The 22,664-nt window shown below is 40.7% G+C and overlaps 3 protein-coding genes across 4 annotated transcripts in view; 1 reads left to right on the top strand and 2 right to left on the bottom strand.

Annotated features, from left to right (window-relative positions):
- Positions 1-13,036, top strand: ddx43 (DEAD (Asp-Glu-Ala-Asp) box polypeptide 43). The gene is made up of 16 exons (XM_020601556.1): positions 1-393; positions 675-730; positions 1,515-1,632; positions 2,122-2,298; positions 2,536-2,617; positions 3,438-3,597; positions 5,350-5,468; positions 5,569-5,679; positions 5,791-5,932; positions 6,238-6,338; positions 7,156-7,243; positions 7,514-7,641; positions 7,816-7,925; positions 8,090-8,228; positions 8,357-8,444; positions 12,363-13,036. Exons 1-16 carry the CDS (start codon positions 66-68, stop codon positions 12,525-12,527), a joined length of 2,112 nt encoding a protein of 703 aa, XP_020457212.1. The 5' UTR covers positions 1-65; the 3' UTR covers positions 12,528-13,036.
- Positions 13,037-14,336: 1,300 nt separating this feature from the next.
- Positions 14,337-17,398, bottom strand: cgasa (cyclic GMP-AMP synthase a). The gene is made up of 5 exons (XM_020601720.1): positions 16,558-17,398; positions 16,252-16,465; positions 15,773-16,030; positions 15,188-15,287; positions 14,337-14,808 (listed from the first exon to the last, which is right to left on the bottom strand). Exons 1-5 carry the CDS (start codon positions 17,287-17,289, stop codon positions 14,478-14,480), a joined length of 1,635 nt encoding a protein of 544 aa, XP_020457376.1. The 5' UTR covers positions 17,290-17,398; the 3' UTR covers positions 14,337-14,477.
- Positions 17,399-17,475: 77 nt separating this feature from the next.
- The window catches only part of LOC109961115 (elongation factor 1-alpha 1), a 6,176-nt gene continuing 987 nt past the window's right edge, over positions 17,476-22,664 (bottom strand). The window contains exons 2-8 of one of the 2 annotated variants that reach the window (XM_020601719.1): positions 22,086-22,255; positions 21,651-21,830; positions 20,933-21,229; positions 20,160-20,310; positions 19,702-19,958; positions 18,647-18,881; positions 17,476-18,287 (exon numbers count right to left, since the gene is read on the bottom strand). In XM_020601719.1, the coding sequence (XP_020457375.1) occupies positions 18,163-18,287; positions 18,647-18,881; positions 19,702-19,958; positions 20,160-20,310; positions 20,933-21,229; positions 21,651-21,830; positions 22,086-22,229 (1,389 nt within the window). In that variant the 5' untranslated portion in view covers positions 22,230-22,255 and the 3' untranslated portion in view covers positions 17,476-18,162. The remainder of the gene's footprint in view (positions 18,288-18,646; positions 18,882-19,701; positions 19,959-20,159; positions 20,311-20,932; positions 21,230-21,650; positions 21,831-22,085; positions 22,256-22,664) is intronic. The other variant, XM_020601717.1, reaches the window with a different exon arrangement.

Genomic DNA, 22,664 nt, shown 5'->3' with positions numbered 1-22,664 from the left:
AGCTGGTCACCGTTACGTAGAAGCTAGTTAGCTAGCCGTCAGGTGTGGAACCAATTTGAGCTAAAATGTCTGACTGGGAAGATGAATACAACGAGGACGGTGTTGCTTTCCAGAAACCTGCTACAAATTCAGCCCAGACTTGGTGTGAGTTGTCATGTGGTGACCGTAAAAGAGATAATGTAGTTTTCGGTGTAAGAGATAGGTGTGGACCATCAGGAGAGGGGAGAGCTGATGGGACTAGCGGAAAAGGGTTCGACTCCAGAGGTTGGACAAGTGGAAGGGAGGCCCGTTCCCGCGGAGCCCCAGGAGGACGACCCTTTGGCGATGATAAGTCGGCCTCTTCCCGACCTGTGACCATCACCGTGGAAAATGCTTTAGTTGGGAGGATAATAGGTAATTTTTTTAAAGGAGTGACCCCATTTTAGTTGACTTCGCTGTTAGCTCCTTATGCTATCAGGTCCACAATGGGTGCTAGTTTCAGTGCCATTAGCTGATTTGCTTGTAGAAATGACATGGTTATAGGTATGGTTTATGTAATGATGTTTTAACTGAGAAAACCTGGTTAGACTTACTCCGGCTCTGTGACTCTCATGTATGTAACTAATACATGAGAGTCACAGAACTAGGTGCTAACTGTTAGCTCAGACTCTAAACACATGTTAATCCTGACATAGGTCGCGGGGGAGCCAAAATCCGCGAACTTGAAGAGAGCAGCGGTGCCAGAATCAAGGCAAGTTGTGTCGAATTAGTTTTGCAACATCCATTCATAAACTAATAGTGCTGGGAAACTGTGTGCACGTAGTCGGGGGCTTAACTACACGTTTTTCTGCTGCTTCTCTAAGGTAACTAAAGGTAGTAGTACATGAAGTTAATTGGGGTGAAAGTAGAGGATGCCGAGGATAGAGTTAGGTGGAAACAGATGATTCGCTGTGGCGACCTCTAACGGGAACAGCCGGAAGAAGAGAAGGTTCCACTTATTATTGACAGAAGTCACATTTTCAAGCTTTGGCTGCAATTTTCCTTTACTGCCCCCCCCCCCACAACAGAACGTCAGTAAATGTGACTTCTTATTTATCAGGACCAGTGTAACTGGGGAAAAGTCAGTTCCAAGACTGCAGCCAGAACAGCAGAAGTCCAGAGGGTTCAGGATTGATTCAAAGCAGTGTATGCTGGCAATGGACAATATGCTGAAGATTCCTAGAAATATAGATCAAAATGTAAAGAGCAGTGAGCTATCTTCATAATTTAACTAATCAGGATATAGCAGCAGTTAATGTGATTAAAGTAAATTTAAATCAGCAAAATAATTGTTTTTCATTATATATGTAAAAATGTTCCATTTGTAACTGAACCCAACCTCAACACCTGACTGCTATGCAGCTGCCCTATGTGCTTGGCTAAACATAGTGACTCTTGCTCGAGACATTTTGAATAAACAGCACAGTTATCAGAGCCCGTAAAAGATGTTGGCTTTGTGCTTGTTGTAAAACTCTTTTTTTTTTTTTGGAGGGTAGATTAATAAAGGGGACTATGATGGTGAGGTGGTCATCTTTGGGTCCTCTGCTGCCCAGCAAAAGGCCAAGGAGATGATTGAAGACCTGGTGGCAGATGGCAACTCTCGATTTCACGATGGTATGAACAAAATGTAGATTTCCTGTCAATTGTGCATTTTAAAGCAAATGTAGTTACACAATGGCATTTTCTGTAAATGGGGATATGAACTCTGTTTGTATCCCTGAATACATCCAACTTTACCATTCAGTACTTTATTAAGATAAAAAGTTTTATAATGCAAGCCTAAAGAGACCAGAGCAAAAGTTAAGCAAAATTAGTTATTGTAATATATTGATCAGCAGCACATATATTTATTAAATTTATATTTGAATTAAAATTGATCTCTAATCTCAAAATTCTACTGCATGTGTTTGTTATTAAGTGTGCTTCAGTGACTAAAAGTAAATTTAAAGTTTTGAAAAACTATTAGATGCTTATTAGGTGGCCTGCTTATTTTAACATGGATTTTTTTGGTCCCAATATATGAATAGTAGGCTTTGTTCCTTGCTGATACTTGGTTACACAACTGTACTACAGTTTCTAAATGAGAAGGAATTTGTTTGTCAGGTTCTTGTAAGGGAAGAGACTATGGAGGAAGCCACAGAGGTGATGAAAGAGGAGGGAGCGACTCTGTATGGTCTGCTGCACAATTACAGGCTGCATATGTTGCCCCAGCACGTGTCTCCATAGACTGGAACGACATACGGGAGAACAAGGAAAAGTATGAACAGCTCAAGTGGAAGGGTGAGAGCTTGTATATTGTCACTAATGTACACACACTGCAGTCCACAAATGCTGTCAGTTACCACTGTCTTTTGTAATGCCTGTTTGATTTTCAATGTAATATAATACAAAGCCCAAAGAAAACAGTTTTGTTATGATCACTTTGTTTTCCTTTTGTTTGCTTACCCTTACTTGTTAATAGCTTACAATAACTATCCTTGTGATATGCAACAAGAATTTCACTTTTACTTTTTTCAGACGCCCCACCCTTGAAGAAGAATTTTTACACTGAGGCCCAGAGTGTATCCATGCTCACAGCAGAGGAAGTGAGTGAATGGAGGTAAATTTGACTATGGTCTTTTTTGTTGCATCCTTTTCTTGTCTGCAAGTGTAAAATTCACCCATAAATATTATATACTGGACACTAGTATTATTTCAAACATTACTATGGAATTGCAGAGTAGAGTCAGTCAAATGCCATATCTCACTGTTTTAATAACCCTGGTGTAGCATAACCATGTTATTAAAATCAGGACACTGTGGGCTTAATTGCCAGATGTGCAAAACCTCAAACCTCCTGTTTTTGGTGAGGATGTTTATCGTAGGTACTGTTTTCCATTACAGCCTCAGACCTCTTTTATGTGTCCTCAGTTCAGGTCTGGCTGTAATACTGTCAGCCAGCCTGTCTTAGATTTGTTAGTGTTTGTCAGTTTCCAGGGCCTCACAATAAGGCGAGAGCCAATAACATTGAGGACAACAGGGAACGTAATTGCCATATTGGGTTCACAGTGGTCTAAATCTGAGAGGGATAAACAAGCCATAGTTAGGCCCTGGCCTGCAGATGCCCAGGACCCAATTTATTTGACTCTGTTTGCAGCCTTGGTTAACATTACATTTACCAGTTCATTACATTTACTTTGCATTGAAAATAGTTAGGATTTTTATGTAGAAAGGATATACTTTGTCAAACTTGTAAATAAAGGGGAAAACACATGGTACAGTTGATTTTGATGTGGTGTTTGGAATGCAGCATAATTTGGGCCAGATGTGGTCTCTGAAACGTATATTGTTACATGTTTATATGTCTGGTACAATAGTGTGGATTGGACTTAACCACTAGCCAGCCAACATGTTCTTGTTTGTGTGATATTTTTCCACAGGTTGGAGAATAACAATATCTTTGTGGATGACCTGAAGGATGAAGGGGAGAAGCGGCTCATTCCCAACCCCTGTCGCACTTTTCTGGAGGCCTTTGAGCATTATCCGGAGATCATGGAAAATATTGAGCGAGTTGGCTTCGTCAAACCAACCCCCATCCAGGTATGAACCTGACATCAAAGAACACTGGTACAACTTGTCACTCTAAAGTATGTAAAAAGCTGGTGACACCTTGTGAAGGCGACCTGTTGTTCTGGGATAATTGACAAATACGTACCTTTAATGCCATTTTAAGAGACGGTAAAATCAAAGCTTTGTTCAAGGTTGGCAGGTCTGCTGTAGTGACTTAAACAGATTAAGTCTGTGGTCCTCGGTAATCCCCAGAGATAGATTTTGTGAAATACCCATGTTAGCGACAGTCTTGATGGAAAATACTGAAGATTTTTTCCATATATTAGTCTGTGGTCTCGTCCAAAAGCAGAAATGAAAAGAAACCCCATGTTTGATGGCTCATTATGCTGAGAAATCGGAAAAAAAAAACCCAAATCATTCTTACTTAATGTGCATTTCCTCTTTTAACTGAGAAGCTCTTGAGCATAATATTATAATGAAGAGTGATGGCAATTCATTATAGATAATAGTTATACATCTGCTACCACTTCACAAAGAAATTATGCAAATTTTAATACTTTTTCCTATAGAATGCTGCACAATAAAATTTTCAACAAGTGACAAAACATAAGAAAACCAATAAAACTGAGGTAACATTTTTTGTTCAGATACACAGGACGTGTCACTGAATGCACCTTGTTTTTATTTATTTAGAGATCCACTGTGTAGAAACACTAAGCCAGTGATCATATGGGGAAAGCTGTGGGTGATTCCAATTTATCCTGTACATGCATATGTGTACACATTGGCCACTGAAACCAGAGATATTTAAAGGATTCAAAGGAGTCACATTGGATAAATTTACAGTTAATTCAATGGAAATATTGGTGTTGTAATCTAATTGTGAAAATCCGACAGGGAGTGGGCCGGAGGGAGAAATGAAAGTGTATCATCTCCTGTGATAGTTTCACTTTCATTTTACAGTAAAAGGCTTGGTCAGGTGGCCTGTAATAGCATGCTGTCGTAATTCCAGGTAAAAGCCTCATTGAGATTCAAATCTCTTTCAAAAGTGAGTTGGCCAGAGTGATTACGACAGAGATGTTGCAATAGTTGTTTTCCACCCTCAAACTCTCAACCATTAGAGAGTGAGTAAGAATCAAAACAAACTCAGGTGGGAAGCCCTCCTCCTCGCCCCTCTTGCCCTGTGTCATATGTGGTGACTTCAGCCAGGGACAGACTCGGCAGTCAGGCAGCTCAGCAGTAATGTTAGTATGCAGAATATAGCCCATAGAGCCTGTGCTTTTCAGTGGCATTGCAGAGACACTTCCTAAAGCAGTAACACAAGCAAATTGTACAAAGGAAATTGTTATCCTTAAAATGACAAACTGTCCCTTTTTATGTTTCTGTTTATGAACAGGTTAACAAATAAGGTACAGTTAGTAAATATTGTTGAAAGTTCACATTTTCAATTTGGTTTGAGCCAGGATGAATGAATTTGTGCTAACTTATCCTAAACATGCCCTGACTCCAGCTCTGCCAGTAAATGTATGCTCATCTCACTCCCAAAATGTTAAAACCTATTCTGTTTCTTAAATTAGAATTTATACGCAGTAGATTTCAACATGAAATGTTGTTTTAAAACCAGATTAGTCAAATTGTTCAGGTCTGGTCATGCTGAAAGCTGATGTCTTGCTACACAGTTAAGGAGTGATTCTGCAGTTAAAATGCTAAAAAAAAAAAAGCCCATTTGTGCTTTTGTGTATGTATATCATCTTTGTGTAAATACATTTGTTACTTCACCAGTCCCAGGCATGGCCAGTGTTGCTGAGTGGGGAGGACCTGATAGCCATCGCACAGACAGGAACAGGGAAAACCCTGGCATACCTGCTGCCAGGCTTCATCCACATGGACGGACAGCCTGTGTAAGTACAGGATCTGTTTTTTATTGTTCAGCTAATTTTATCTTTTCCTTTCAGGCATTTTGATGACTATTGTGCTGTCTTTTTGTCCTTCCTACCCTAGACCTAGATCAGAGCGGGGTGGGCCAGGCATGTTGGTGCTGACTCCCACCAGAGAGCTTGCCCTGCAGATTGAAGCTGAGTGCAACAAGTACCGCTATAAGGGCTACAAAAGGTGCAGCAGTCTTGTATTTTCATAAGTCATCAAGGAGGAGTTTAGAACTCATATTTAATCATGAAGTAGAAGCAACATGACTGTGACTGTTCCTTGTGTACCTTCTCTCAGTGTCTGCATCTATGGTGGAGGGGATAGGCGAGGCCAGATCAGCTTTGTGAAGGAGGGGGTGGACATAGTGATCGCCACCCCAGGCCGACTAAATGATCTACAAATGAACGAACTCATCAATCTTTGCGCTATCACCTACTTGGTTAGCTGTTTGTGTTGGTGCATGTCTGTTTTTGTGCGAGAAGGGCTGAATGTTTTTCCATTTTTAGACTGAGTTGTGTCAAAGTGCCTTTCAATGTATGTTCATTATAGCACTGCTTACCCCAGTGGGAATTGCACTTTTAAAATAGCAAGTGCTTCACTGTGGTGAAATTCTGCTCGTCTCAGGTGTGAGCACAAACAAATATAGCAAAACCTTGTGTTTGGTGTAAGTGTTTTATGTTTTCCTTAAATGTTATATGGGAGCACTGAGAGGTTTTTAACATCTGCTCTGATCACTGGGGAAAGGTGCTGGACGAAGCTGACCGGATGCTGGATATGGGCTTTGAACCCCAGATTTTAAAGATTCTCCTGGACATCCGCCCAGACAGGCAGACTGTCATGACCAGGTATAAGTCAAGTTACATGAAGCACAAGTGTTTGTCACCACATGGTTAATGCACACGACATTAGGACACAGGTACTGAAAATATTTACTTTTGTGAATACAATTTGTTGATCACATGTATTTGTTAATTATATATGCATTGGTAATGAATTAGAAGTGGGCTGCTGCTGGGGAAGGAAGAAATTATTAAACAGTCTGACTGGAGACTGGAACTCGGTGTCCCAGGCCTTGACATTTATTAGATAAAGTTAGTTGCTCACTGACTTTTACTCCCTTCCTCTCCCATAGCTAATTTTCTGCACCTGTTTTATTTCTGAGTATAAAGAGCTTCTTGACCTTGCAAGAGCATTCCTTTGCTGTCCTTATTTCCTTGTGTGTGCTTTGAGCCCTTCTGCAAAAGCTTATAATAAAGAGCCAGAAAGAGAAAGTGGGTTTCAAAGTTTTTGTAATTTAATAAGAATTGTCACTTTGCAGATCTGGAGCATTAAAGCCATCCAGTGCTGCAGATGGTGTTACACTGCATATATTAATAAACTCAGGGAATAGGTTGAGAAAAGATTAGTCGAATGAGAAAAGTCAGATATTATGCTTTATTGCAGCTGTATATGTTGGTCCACGTTTTCACAAAGAAAAGAAATGGATCATATAACAAATAATGGAACTGTTTGAAAGCAAATTCAGTCCCAGTATTAATTTATTTTAGTGCACTATTCTTACTGAAATGCTGTGGAGATTTTTTTTTTTAAAACAGTTGCAGGATGTACAGTATAGAATTTGACATAAACTTCCTATGTACATTGTAAACTCTTATGTTTCAGTGCCACCTGGCCCACTGGTGTGAGACGATTGGCCAGATCCTACCTAAAGAATCCTATGATGGTTTACGTGGGCACCCTGGACTTAGCGGTAAGTGGAAGTGGAACATTCAGTTGTTTATTAAGTGTGTCAACTGGATACATATAGTCTACTTTGTCCCATCTGAATATTGAAGAGATGGCCTTTGTCTTCTAATTGTATGAGAGCAAACTGAGAAATTTCTCTGCTACAAAAACAACTCAGATTTTTTTCTCTACTTTTTTAAAAGTGTAATGTCTTTAGAGGTGAGTTTTAAATGTTGTACTCCCTTCTAGAATATACTGTGTGTTTACCTACTTCCTGTGTTTCTCTGGGTCTTAGGCAGTAAACACAGTGCAGCAAACGGTGCTGGTCGTCCATGACGAGGATAAAGAGTCCTATATGTATGACTTCATCAGAAACATGGGTCCTGAGGATAAAGTCCTCATCTTTGTTGGCAGGAAGTTTAAGTGAGTGGGAAGCCAATCACTAACATATGGCTTGTAAACAAGGGAGTAAATTACAGTTATTAGCTAAACCCACAGTTGCTTTTAAATACATATTTACATTGGCAGTACATAATCACTTATACTAACAGTTTCCTGTGTGTGTGCATTTTTCTCTCTATTTGCATTTAATCTCAGGGTGGATGACCTCTCCAGTGACATGTGTCTGCAGGGGCTGGCTGTGCAAAGTCTCCACGGTGACCGTGAGCAGCGTGACCGTGAAGAAGCCCTTGAAGACTTTAAAGAGAGTACATAATGGGAAGGAATATGTGGCTTTAAAAATGAGCTTTTCATGCCTCTAACAGAAACTTTCAGTTAGCTGGTATTCGTATCTTGAAGCAAATTAGCAACCACAATTAAAGGCTGAAAGATCAAGTTGACAGGAGAATAACAGTGTTTCATACTTTTCCAGGTCGAGTTCGTATCCTGGTCGCCACAGACTTGGCGTCTCGAGGGCTGGATGTCTGTGACATAACACACGTCTTTAACTTTGACTTCCCACGTAACATAGAGGAGTATGTTCATCGCGTGGGCCGCACTGGCCGAGCAGGGTAAGGGTCTGTGCGTGTTCGTCTGCTAAAGGATCACTGCACTCTCCTGGGGCGATGTCATTGAAAATCACTGCCAGTGTCTGGCTGCTGTTGGATTAGCTTGTGATGCTGCTGCATTTATCTTTCAGGCGGCCAGGTGCTGCTGTTACCTTGGTAACAAAAGAAGACTGGAGGAAGGCCTCTGAACTGATTCCCATCTTGGAGCGAGCAGGACAGGTTAGCATGCATATGGTGTGTGTGTGTGTGTGAGGGTTAATTCACAGTATAAGTCGGAATATCAGACATATACAGTCGTGACACCAAAAATATATTTTTGCTTATTTAAATTGAATATTGTTCCCTATTGTTCATGACACTTAGTCACTAAATGAGGAAAAAGAGCTTAGTTTTCAGGCTGTATTTGCAACCTGAAAAAACTGAGATAAATAGTGTAAACAAGTAAAAATGGATTGATTTGAATTAGTCAGTTTTAGGGGTATGGCGAGATCTCACGATATTAAAACATGACTAGTTCTCGTCGGGGCAAAAGCTGTTGGCGATATTGGTACATAACAGAACCAGTGCAGCAGCCAACATGACGGAGTGTGACGGGACGTTCACGTTAGTCCGGTAGAAACTCGGCTCCCTGCTGTGTTTTAACACACGGGGCTGCAGGGGGAGTGTTGTGGGTGTGACGTAGCCACATTGAGACAAGTCGCCATGAATGGCTTCATATATGTTTCCAGCCTGAGAGTTGTGAGGCGTGTTCTTTAATATTGAAAAGAAAAGACTAATAAAAAGATATTTCACAATGTGAAATTTATTAGGCATTAACGTATCAAAATAAGCAAAGCATGTGCACATGGATCTCCACAGTTTAGGATAAACACAAAAGACTGACTCCAACTTGGCGGTATACAATATTTGTATGAAAAGATGTTACTATCTGATTGGTCAAAAACTGTTGGGGTTTAAACTTAACTCTCCCAATATTGGTCCTTCAGTCCATCCGTCCTCCAATCATCCTCTCTGCTCCAATGGTCGTGGACAGCGCCCTAAAACGGGAGGAATACCTATACCGTCTTAATTCTACATAGACACTTACGTCTTTCTTTGTTTCCAACTAACTGCTACATTTTAGGCATTGCTTTCCAGTTACAATAAAACTGCTCTGCCAGTGTGTGTGTAATGGTTCTACCTTTGAAGTTTTCTCCTCTTCCTGGCTTCAGACCTAATCTCTGTTTCACTGACCTAGGATGCAATAAACTATAACTCCCCCGGCCCATTAGCCAGGTGGTGACAATAAATTAATTGTGGACCCTCTTTGCCAAGGCTGTAAACCTAATGAGATTCAGTGTTTTAGTGAACCAGTCTCCCTTGATGTTAACCAGTGCTCCAGTTGGCTAACACAGTAAATACTGACCAGTAATTCAGTGAACACATAACATAAACACAACTGTGAGATTAAAATATATATAAACTTATGTATGCTATATAATAAAAACCCTAACTAATTATTCATTTCTATCTAAAAATGAAAATCACCCTAACAGGAATCAACATCCATCCATCTCTTATCTATACCGCTTATCCTGAAGAGGGTGTCAGGGGGCTGGAGCCACTCCCAGCACGTGTTCAGGAAAGCCACGCACCTGTCTATATAAGACCCTACAGCTCACAGTGCATGTCAGAGCAAATGACAATCATGAGGTCACAGGAACTGCCTGAAGAGCTCAGAGACAGAATTGTGGCAAGGCACAGATCTGGCCAAGGTTACAAAAACATTTCTGCTGCACTTAAGGTTCCTAAGAGCACAGTGACCTCCATAATCCTTAAATGGAAGACGTTTGGGACGACCAGAACCCTTCCTAGAGCTGGCCGTCTGGCCAAACTGAGCTATCGGGGGAGAAGAGCCTTGGTGAGAGAGGTACAGAAGAACCCAAAGATGACTGTGGCTGAGCTCCAGAGATGCAGTCGGGAGATGGGAGAAAGTTGTAGAAAGTCAACCATCACTGCAGCCCTCCACCAGTCGGGGCTTTATGGCAGAGTGGCCTGACGGAAGCCTCTCCTCAGTGCAAGACACATGAAAGCCTGCATGGAGTTTGCTAAAAAACACCTGACGGACTCCAAGGTGGTGAGAAATAAGATTCTCTGGTCTGATGAGATCAAGATAGAACTTTTTGGCCTTAATTCTAAGTGGTATGTGTGGAGAAAACCAGGCACTGCTCATCACCTGTCCAATACAGTCTCAACAGTGAAGCATGGTGGTGGCAGCATCATGCTATGGGGGTGTTTTTCAGCTGCAGGGACAGGACGACTGGTTGCAATGGAGGGAAGGGTGAATGCGGCCAAGTACAGGGATATCCTGGACGAACACCTTCTCCAGAGTGCTCAGGACCTCAGACTGGGCCGAAGGTTCACCTTCCAACAAGACAATGACCCTAAGCACACAGCTAAAATAACGAAGGAGTGGCTTTACAACAACTCTGTGACTGTTCTTGAATGGCCCAGCCAGAGCCCTGACTTAAACCCCATTGAGCATCTCTGGAGAGACCTGAAAATGGCTGTCCACCAACGTTTACCATCCCACCTGACAGAACTGGAGAGGATCTGCAAGGAGGAATGGCAGAGGATCCCCAAATGCAGGTGTGAAAAACTTGTTGCATCATTCCCAAAAAGACTCATGGCTGTATTAGCTCAAAAGGTGCTTCTACTAAATACTGAGCAAAGGGTCTGAATACTTATGACCATGTGATATTTCAGTTTTTCTTTTTTAATAAATCTGCAAAAATGTCAAACATTCTGTGTTTTTCTGTCAATATGGGGTGCTGTGTGTACATTAATGAGGAAAAAAATGAACTTAAATGATTTTAGCATATGGCTGCAATATAACAAAGAGTGACAAATTTAAGGGGGTCTGAATACTTTCCGTACCCACTGTATCATTTAAGAGTCACAGGAATTTAGCTTAGGCAATACTGAGCTGCCCTCTAACCTCAGAGTGAGTTTTTTATTTCCCATATCATCTGCTTTATGAGCAGCCAACAGCATAAACATCCCCCTGTGTGGGCTTTAAATATACAGTGTGATGTAAATAAACTAGAAAACAAACAACTGGGTGGTAGATGCATGAAGAGAAAGAGTTCTACACATTAGAAGAGGAAGCTAAGTGATTATGTAAAAGAACTAAATAAATAACACATGATAAGGAGAGTGAATAAACAAAATCAAAGGCATTTATATAAAAACTCAAAGTGAACCTAAAGAAAACCAACCATGCACTAAATACATTTAAGACCTGATTCAGTGAACACATAGGGTGATATGAAACTACATTAATCTCACAGTTGTGCTTATGTTTAAGTATATAGACTTATATATGCTATATAATAAAAACCCTAACTAATTTTATTCATTTCTATCTAAAAATAAAAATCACCTTAACAGAGTTTCCCATGTGTTTTGGTTAGTCATGTTGCTAAATAGCCTGCTCTGCCTTATCACCAATTCTACTGCCAGTGTGTCTGCAGTGATAGATAAAAAACACCATTTAACATTCAGAACTAATGAAAATGCATGCCGTGTCATTATAGTGCATTAACTGTGACCCAAATTTCACAGTGGATCGCAGTGAATGCTCATGCTAACAAACTAAACAAGTCTTCCTGTGGGCACCCATGTCCCCGATTGTCCCCCATACTTGATTGGTCAACGTGGTGCCTTTGCCGGATGATGTCAATGTTCCAGTGTGGGTGAAAATAGCATAGAACGCCACACACAGCGTCAGTTAGAAGCTCATACACAGTTATAAGAGACAATATACCTGGACGTGTATATTGTTGTCATATGATATTTCATACTCAAAGTAGAACTGAAGTGGCATTCATTTACAAGATGATTAAAGCATTTAAAAATGCACTTGCATTGTTTTGCATTTTGCAACGTTCAGTCAAATAAGATACTTTTTCCAGCTATATATTTCATTATTGAAGATCTCTTAAAAATAGTGTAAAAATGGTTTTGTTCTCCTGAACCCAGTATCATGTATTATCTCATCTTGTGACCTAAGTGTTTTGTCATAACCTTAGTCAGGTTTAAAGACTGATTCAAAATTTCACAAACTATAGTAAAATTCATGTAACCCTCATGTTGCAGGAAGTCCCTGTGGAGCTGGCGCTCATGGCAGAAAGGTACGAGAACCACAAGAGGGAGAGGGAGATGTGCAATCCAAAAGGAGGATCAAGACGAGGAGGAGGAGGAGGGAGGAGAGATGGTAGTGGGAGAGGAGGCAGGGATCGAGGCCAAAACTGGGGATTCTAATGCCTGACTGTCCATGTAGGTCCCCAGATATTATCACAAGGTTTCCTACAGATGGATGTTATGAACGGACAGATAGAAAATGTAACGTCTGTGGTTTTGAACAGACTACTTTTTTTGTGTAATAAGACAGTAATGACTATTGTCTGGTATTTTGAACAGGGCTAATGGTAATAAGCTTTGTTTACACTTTTTTTCATTAACAAGAGCAGAATTGGAAATCACTTGTCTTATAGTTTCTTTTGAATGTATATTTCATTTTATTTATTTTTCTCTGATTGTTAAAACTTCTTTGTGTTTTTTGCTGGATTACTTCATTTACATTTAGAGGCAGTTGCACCTCAAACTGTTCTTTGGATCTGACAGTGTTTTAAATGCACAATGTTGACAGTTTTGTTTTCTGTCCATCACTCACTAACTACAGTAGTGTTTTGTATCACTTTTGACTGTTGTATGTCATTTCTTGGTTTGGGCAGAAAGAAATGTCTAATAAATTCTCTCTTTTAAAGAGGCATGACTGTGTATTGGCTTGGTAATGAGTATTAGAGATACAGTAATGATTAAATCTGCCTTGGACCATTCTACACCCGCCACAGCCATGACAAACAGTTGCCTGGAATATTCTAAAGGTAAATATCATTTTATCTTTACCATTAAACCCTGGAAAATGTGCTCTCTAATGCTCTTTAAATTATCTTCCACAGGACGTGATCCCCTGGTCCAAGAGCTTGCCCAGCAGTACAGTATGTGGACATGGACTTTGCTCTGCTGATCATGTAAGGTTCCCTAGAAGAGATGTAAAAATTTTGAGCAGGAAATCAAAACAAGAACACCGCTTCAGATTCCAGTTAGCATTGTACAGAGTTGTTATATTTTGTCTTTTTGTGAAATTGATATTTTGTACTGTGACAGACCGTGTCAGCTTTTGTATGTTTGACTGAGGTTTTCATTATGCTTTTGAAACGGTCTACTGACTTGGCAACACATTTATCTTTCATCACATTACCGTGACAGTGTTTATTCTGGCTTGTTGCTCAGCACGCCTGCTACCCGAGATCTAATATGCTTTTGAAAGTTTAAAAGCTTACCATTCTCTATCCTGAATGCTTTTAGATGACATTTTAAAACGTATGAGTGCAGATTGCTTAAAGCTGTAGTGTGGTAGTGCCATTTTGACAACTTGTTAGTATTACATGGGAACAGTAACCAGGCTTTTTGTTTAAATATGAAACCAGAAATAGGAGCATTTAAAGAATATGGAATAAATTGTTCCTTTTGTGTATTGGGTCAGAGCAGGCAAAACAGCGTTCTTGCTGTTGCTCCGTGACTTTAAATTTTAGGTGGCACATTGCTTACACATCCTTAATATAGAGACATTTTTAAATGAAAGTGAGCACATTAAATAGTGAATGATAAAGTAAGAGACGATGCAGAGTGCAAACCGTGTATAGAGAAAAAAACTTTTAATTCATTTTTCAAGAAATTGACGTATGTCTAATGATGGTGTTACAAAGTAACTAAAAATATGAGCAATAAAAGGGGAGATTTATTAGGAATAGGTTTACACAAGAAGGCCTTTGGTAAACCCAATGATATCAGAATCATCTTTGATGGCCAAACATGTTTTGAACATAAAAGGAATTTGACTCCGGGGCCAAGGTGCTCCCTGCGTTTGTAAGGTAACAGGAAATAGAAAATAACAATAAAAAAAACAACAGTGTGCATTCATATAGGAAATGTATGCAATCAAAAATAGAAAAATAAGAGGAAAAGAGGGACGGTGATTATCTAGATATAAATGCCATTTTGATGATTGTTTCCTGACAGGCTACTTAACCTTATTTATATAACTTTACAATAAAACCAATAGAAGATAGATTACTGGGAGTTTAATTGTCAAATTTTCATATAAAGGATGTTTTAAATGCTGGCTAGATACCACAAGTAAAGCACTTAATGGAAAATAGGAAAGCCCTTGTCACATTGCTCCATAATACAATTAGCCAAACTATAGCGCTTCCTCTGGTCAAAGCCAGAGAGCAGGTTCTGGGTTGGGATAAAGAAGTTGGGGAGTTCACCCTTTTTCAGATAGCCTACAAAGTCTTCCAAGAGCAGCTGAAAACACCGGCTTAAATTTGAGGCCTTCCACTCGCTGTCTTTAATTCTTGAGCAGCAGGCATGTAAGAGTGTGGTCTTGGCGTGGTAGGAGCAGAACTTGTCAAATGAAGGTTCTCTTTCCTTCAGCAGACTGAGGAGGTGTTTTAGGAGCTTCAAACAATCCTTCCTGTATGGAAAAAGAGAGGAAACCTGGATTCTCAGATTAATAACTTTACCTCAAGGATGATTATGATGAGCATTACTTCCAAAAACAAATAATTTCTATTTTTGATGAAAATGAAATGACTTCATTGTATCTGTAGATCCTGAAGAGCACTGGGTTGTGTTCTCAGGTCTTAGAAGGCGCTGAAGATTGCAGTAAAACCTACATAATTATAAATCTAGGCCATGTTGTCCCTGCTGGTTTCCCATCATAGTTTATTATTTTGGCTGGAATGACTGAAGTTATTAGACTGAATTTTAAATAAGCTTAAGAAGTTTAAATCTGCAGAAACCCTCAACTTCAGATAAATACATCTGTTATACTTTCACATTAGGAATCTAACCTGCAGCAGCGATCACCGTCTCGTTCACAGCAGGTCTTCTCTGATCCGTGATTCTTCAGAATGGCCTTCTCAATATGAGAGAATGAAACCCGCCAAGCATCTGCATGTTATAAAAGACAAAGCACTCAGTGGATAGGAAGTTGAGGCTTCTGCTTTTTTTTTTTCTGCTCATTGTTCATCCATGAAATGGCTAACATTTAAGCCTCAAAACAGGAAATGCATTTAGCACTTTTGCTGTATCATGTCAATGAAAGGACAATATAATTTCAAATGCTAGGACTCTAGATATGAGCTAAACCGAAACTGATCATTTCAAGATATGGTATAATATTGGGCAAGTGTATGAACCTGTGGGATCTCTGATCTGTGACAGCAGCATGGTGTGTTTGCATATACAGTACACACCCAAACCGCCACCTGTAGCCTCTCAGAACTCTTTTTTTCTTATAACATTGTATATCTTTAATTGTTAAACATGAGGCCTATCTTATTGAGTTGTTTCAGTCTTGATGTAAAAAGCCAGTGGATCATTCCTGTTAATCACAGTCTCATTTTAGGTCATTCATTGAGAGAAGTTAGACTTACCTTTGGCAAGGACTCCGTCATTTTCCACTGTACCCCTCCCTTCATATTTGGGGACAAGATAATATGGCTTTCGCTTGTAGTCTTGCCTTACTTTAGTTCCTAGCCAGCTTTCTATTTTAAGACCATTGTCAGTGAAAGGAGGCCAGCTTGATTTAACCACAAGTGAGAGAACAAAATCAAGTGAAATGGTTACTGATTGTACTTCTGTGGTCAGGGTCACTGCAGGACAGCCTCTTTTCTTTTTTGTCAACTGCCATTCTGAAAGAACAGACAGGAAACACAAGGATTACTTTTTCATTAAATGCTATGAATATACACAGCTGAGGGTAGCATCACCGACAAAAGGTGTAGTATTACTTAGTATGATCAAAGGGAACAACATTTTGTCTCTGCCCACTACAGTAACTGGCTCTCAGTTTACATCGGACCAACTCAGCCCATTGCCCAACAATTTAGAAAGTGCAGAGGTTGTTACTCACCTGGAAATGCCTTGACACATTTCTTCACTTCTTCTCTGAACTCGTCGAGCATTTTACAGGCTGATAAAGTGCTGGTGTTCTCAAATTTTTTCAGTGGACTCCTGCCACGTTTTAATTCCACACTGTAAAAGGCTCCATTATCTCCAAATGGTTCAATGTTGACTCGGTCGACCGGCATGGCCAACATCACATCAAATTCATCAGGATTAGAAATCTGTATAAACGATACACTGAAAACTAATCATGTCCTCAACACATGTTGGAACTAAGTATTTGGTTCAGGGAACTCAGACTGAAGTGACTTACCTTGACATTTTCATAGTAACTTCCAGTACACAGTGGTGCTTCTACTTCTGTAAAGCAAACTGTGTTCTCTTTTAAATGCTTGATGATATTTTTTTTTATTTCATTGATGACTTCTGATGCATTTGATTTATCGTTCTTCTTAATCTTCAGTTTTTCCAAAGTTGAGTAGAGGATGGTGCCCACTTCAGCTTGTGGGACAGAAGCCTTTGTGTGCTGTTTAGGTGTCTGTGGCTGCTTTTTTGTTGTCTCTTTTGTGAGCCGGTCTGGTGATTTGGCTTTGCTACCACATGTTTTTGCTTTACCTGTCTTTGTAGAAGCCTTTGTGGTGTCCTTAGTTGTCTCTGTGTGCAATTTGGTCATCTTTGCAATTTGTTCTGGTGATTCTTCCTTCCCGCCACACTTTTTTGCTTTTGTGGTCTTCAGAGAATCCTTTGTCACGTCCTGTGGTCTCCTTGGTGTCTTTGTGCTCTGTGCAGATGGCTTGTCCTCAGTGTGGCTTGGCTTTTTCAGTTCTCTTTCCTTTGGTTTTGGTTCCTTTTTGGTAGCATGTGGCTTCTCTTGTGTGAAGTCTTTTCCTGGACATCTTGGCACAGAAACTTGTTTAACTTCTTCAGGTCTAGTTTTGTTCTTGGCGCACTTAGTCTCAGGAGTCTTTGCCTTGTGTGGTTTTCCTCTACCAGTCATGATGGTGCAATGACAGCTGTGAGCACTGTTCAACAGGAATGCATTCATAGCATTTCCGGTTAAGTGTATGAGAACACACCCCTACTTGGCAGACTGGCCTTGAGCTGTTGGCTACATCTTGTGGAGAAAAGTGTGTACTGTAAGGAACTACTTTATGAAATTCATTTTATAGGATTGACAAGTTTAAGGCATTTGCTGCCATATTGCTTCAGTCACAGCAAAATGACAAAATCATTTTGGTTGGAACATGTTTAATGTTGCAAAAAGGCTCATGCCATGTTATAAGGTGCAGTAGCTTATGCCAATTTAAACTTCCTCAGTTCAAGTGCAAACTCAGCAAAATGCCAATCAAAGTGCTTTAAGAATCCATTTGTGGTCTAATCAGTCTCTCAAAAGAGGGAAGTTTGGACCATTTGTTTTAAGTGCTTTTTAAAGCTTAAACACAACAAATCACTAACTTCTACAGTCTACTACTCAGAAGAACATAGTTTGAACTTCTTTCCATAGGCTCCTACAGAGCACCATGTAGTTGCAAACAAACACTAAAAGCAAGACAACGTATACCACGTAAAGAGACCTGTACCTGCACTCCAGAGATCTAGAGAGGTAATAAATTACAGTACCTCTAATTCTTCAATGTCTCAATATCACAGAAAGGTATTGCCATGAACTAAAGCAACAGTGCACATTTAAAACCATTTGATATTACATTGTACGTAATGGTAATCTAACCACGGAAATGGAGTCAGGAGTGCCACCTCATGTGTCTACATGTTTTTCTTTCCTTCGAATGCTTTTGCGATGCATTGTGATGATTAACCAGTCTTTGATTATTAAGTTGAAGAAGCCAATTGTTGGATGGAGTTGGATGACTGATGTCCTGCCTTGGGAGACCTTGGGGTTGGCAGAGTAGCACAACATTCATTTGTTCCTCTGGGCCTTCTGGGCAGACTTGGTAATCTTACCAGTGGTGGAGACCTTCTTCTCCACACCCTTAATCACACCGACAGCCACAGTCTGACGCATGTCACGCACCGCAAAACGACCTGCAAGATGAGGAGAAAATATGTCCATTGTAGATAAAATAGACTAATACTTGCATAGCATTTTCTGTGTGCTGAAGCATACTCAGTGTTTTAACACTGTTCACCAATTTGCTCACACAAGCATTCATAAACTGGTGATAACACTGAAGCAACTTGCTTCACTTCATGTGGACTAGAGAAGCCGGGGATCAAACCGCTGACCCTACAGATAGGGAACAACCTGCACTACCTCCTGAACAACAGCTGCCACTTTAACAGCCATGTCAGATGGCATGACTTACGGTGGAGTCACAAACTTTTTGATGAAGGCTACATGCAAGTGTGTGAAAATTTAACATCCTCTCTGCACTTGAACTTACCCAGAGGAGGGTACTCCGAGAAGCTCTCAACGCACATCGGCTTGCCAGGAATCATGTCTACAATGGCAGCATCTCCAGACTTGAGGGATTTCGGGTTGTCTTCCAGCTTCTTGCCAGAGCGACGATCAATCTTTTCCTTGAGTTCAGCAAATTTGCAGGCGATGTGAGCAGTGTGACAGTCCAGCACAGGAGCATAACCAGCACTGATCTGGCCTGGGTGATTAAGGATGATCACCTACAAAGCAAAAAGAGAACATGTATGGCCTATTAATACGAAACTATTTCCGTCCTGTCAACAAAGTTCAATGCAAAGACAAATCTTTGCATATTCAGCAGTTACTGCTGTGATTGTCTGATTGTGACACCTTCCCTTTGTGGCAGTCTAAGGCTGGATTTATGGTTCTGTGTTGAATCTACTCAGAGCCTATGCCATAAGCAATGCAAGTGGCCTCACTGTTGTGAGCGTTTATACTTGTGCACTCTGTAATTACACCGTCAAAACACTAGTTGGCAGTGGGGTTTCTATGCCACTTTGTTGCATTTCTTCGCCACTTACTATCAGTGTTGACTGAAACTGAGCAGGTCACGTTGGAGTTAACACTAATAGATGTTGAACAGCAGTTAATTTACTGATATTACTGCAGATAAGACAGAAGAAGTTGGAGGAGATGGTCTGTATGATCATTGAACCGAATGAGGCAGAATTGGGGGGTGGTCTGTGCTTGTCTGGCCACTGAGAGACGACATGAGAAAGGAAATGTGATGTAACCAATCAGTCGTTGCAGTCTGCGTCACCACGGTGTATGGTTACAAGACATCTACACCGTTGCGTGGCAGAAACTTTGACAAACCTGTAATATACAGTAGCGCGATGACCCAGTTGTAGATGTAAGATTTAAAGATAGCTTTTCTTGGTATAAATGTATTTTGATGCTTTATAACAGTAACTATTCCTCAAGGCTAAAAAATTGTTCTGGCATAGAGTAAGACTTAGCTGAATGTGGTTCATCATGCTCATGTTTCATTTCTGTAAGTAGATCCCTTGCAATATCTACCTGAGCTGTGAAGTTGGCAGCTTCCTGTGGTGGATCATTCTTGCTGTCGCCCGCCACATTGCCACGACGAATGTCTTTGACGGACACGTTCTTGACATTAAAACCCACGTTGTCGCCAGGGAGAGCCTCAGTCAGTGCCTCATGGTGCATCTCCACAGACTTCACCTCAGTAGTTACATTGACAGGGGCGAAGGTCACCACCATGCCAGGCTTTAGTATGCCCGTCTCCACACGGCCTACAGGCACTGTTCCAATACCTGGAAAAAAGTCAGTGTAGAGAACTTATAGCGATAGGCATAAAATTAACAAAGTGGTGCAGTCCCATACAAAAAGCCCTCTGCTAAACACTCTGACATATAATAAACACTCTGAGGTGTTTTATATGCCTCGTTTTGAGAGTTTATGTCCTACTTCCACAGTGCCTAGATTTTGTCTGTCTTAATCAGTGCATTACATGCCTCCTATCTTGTAGACATCCTGCAGAGGCAGTCGCAGAGGTTTGTCTGTAGGACGGGTGGGGGGCTGGATAGCGTCCAGCGCCTCTAGTAGCGTGGTCCCTGATGCATTGCCTTCTTTCCTATTGATCTTCCACCCCTTAAACCATGTCATCTGAAGAGAAGATAATGTACCATTATTGTCAGTTAAGAGGATTTATTTAAACTTGTGATCATAACTCAGCAGAACAACTGATTAATAGTAATATTTTTAGGTTTAATATATTGTTATGGAACCAGTGTTAACCAAAAAGCTCCACTGGCTCAGTTTTTTAGAATTATAAATAGGTCTTATAAATAAGTTGAATTTATAAGAAATAAAATGGACTTATGCTGAATTTAGTATTCTCTCAGGTTTCCCTGCTACAGTCATACGTGTTCTGGTGTGACCAATAGCACAGGGTGGCTAACTTAAGATAGACATCGATTAGTCGATTTTTCTGATTTAATGGCTCTTCCATATCCATGGTATTTACCATTATCCTGTAATTGCCACTGTGGTTAAGCAGAAGTTGCATGGAGCCACTTTAAATCACTAGCACAGGGGCATTTGTGGTTACTGAAAGGAAAAGGGGAAACTCAAAACTCTTCAGCTGATCTGATTACTTGAGTTAGATCTACAGCCAGTCACTGGCTAGGCTTTAGACTACAGCTCCCTGACACCAGCCATACAAATAAGTAGTCAAACTCAAGGATGTTCTTACAGCATGCACATTTCAATTCTGCTTTGAACTTACATTGGGGCTGGGCTCAAGCATGTTGTCTCCATTCCAGCCTGAAATGGGTACAAAGGCAACAGTGTCTGGATTGTAGCCGATCTTCTTAATGTAGGTGCTCACTTCCTTCACAATTTCCTCATAACGTTTCTGGCTGTAGTTTGGCTCAGTGGAGTCCATCTTGTTGACGCCCACAATAAGCTGCTTTACTCCCAGAGTGTAAGCCAGGAGGGCATGCTCACGGGTCTGTCCATTCTTGGAAATACCTGCCTCGAACTCTCCCACACCAGCTGCCACAATCAGCACGGCACAGTCAGCCTGGAGATGTAGTAGATCAAACAATAGTGTCGTTGGTGCGCAGAAGCTTGGATAACTGCATTCATACTTTTAGGCTTTTAAGGTTACTGTAGTAGAATAAGTCAGTATGAGCAACGTCCTACATAGTTAAGTTATAAAGGTGACATATTTAGCAATAAGGCCAACTTCAACTACAGTGTGAACAACTTGCACTGCACCACAGGAACATGGTGAATGAAGTTGCTGCTACTTGTTGGATGCTGTTATTACTTTTGTGGCTACTTATTATGACTTGCTTAGGAATAAACCCCTGTTCTGCTACACGCGGGACAAGTCACTATAGATAAGCAAGCTGAAATGAAAAGGTAAAGAAAGCAGCTAACGAGGACCCCACACAGCACGTAGTGTGCACACACAGTGTCTGAGCACTCGAGTTACAGACCTGTGAGGTCCCAGTGATCATGTTCTTGATGAAGTCCCTGTGACCTGGGGCGTCGATGATGGTCACGTAGTACTTGCTGGTTTCAAACTTCCACAGGGAGATGTCGATGGTAATACCACGCTCCCTCTCTGCCTTCAGCTTGTCCAGCACCCAGGCGTACTTGAATGACCCCTTCCCCATCTGAGAAACAAGTAACAGATTTCCGTAACAAAATAGTTTAAACATGTTTAAAAGCTGATCACAACATAATCTTAAGACAATTTGTGGTATTCTGCATTGAAACATTAGTGACTTTAAGTCATAGTGATGAGGCTGCACAGTCTTGTATCATTCGTTCCATCTTGTTCATAGTGAGTATGGCTTTTATCCTATGGTCAGAAGAGTGCAGGTCCTGATCTTGAGGAAAGACTGAAGGCATCTTCTGTATGTCCTTACCTCAGCAGCTTCCTTTTCAAACTTCTCGATGGTTCTCTTGTCAATGCCCCCACACTTGTAGATGAGGTGGCCCGTGGTGGTGGACTTGCCAGAATCCACATGGCCGATCACAACAATGTTAATGTGGAGTTTCTCCTTTCCCATTGTGGCTGAAGTCACAAGACTGTCTGCTGAAGCCAGGGTGTTGTTAGTGTATAGATGGTTCACAAACAGGAAACAGAAACCTTTCATGCATTAATTACTGTGATTAACAGATATTGGACGGTGTTTGTGTAAGCAGCTACATACACTCGTAGGTGGATGAAATGACTGATGTCAGAAATGATACAGTTGGCAGCTGAAGCATTTATTAACTGAATGGGCATTTGCAAGATTACACGTCTTAAGGGAGCAAATGTATATAAAATACTGCACAAGGAATGGGAAATCCATTTTGTTTCCATTCAGCCACCTCTAAACAAGGCGCCTGAGTCCAGGGTGTGTTTACCTGATGTTACTGACAATGAGTGCTTTTGAATGGCAAGAAATGTTTGTGCTGTATCTCAGAAGGTTAGGGATGGTGTCAAGGCCACTGAACTG

The sequence above is a fragment of the Monopterus albus genome, unplaced genomic scaffold (assembly GCF_001952655.1).
Source record: "Monopterus albus unplaced genomic scaffold, M_albus_1.0 scaffold52.1, whole genome shotgun sequence".
Lineage (NCBI taxonomy): Eukaryota > Metazoa > Chordata > Actinopteri > Synbranchiformes > Synbranchidae > Monopterus > Monopterus albus.
The sequence above is the reverse complement of the archived record's forward strand: the minus strand, read 5'-3'. Positions and strand labels throughout refer to the sequence as shown.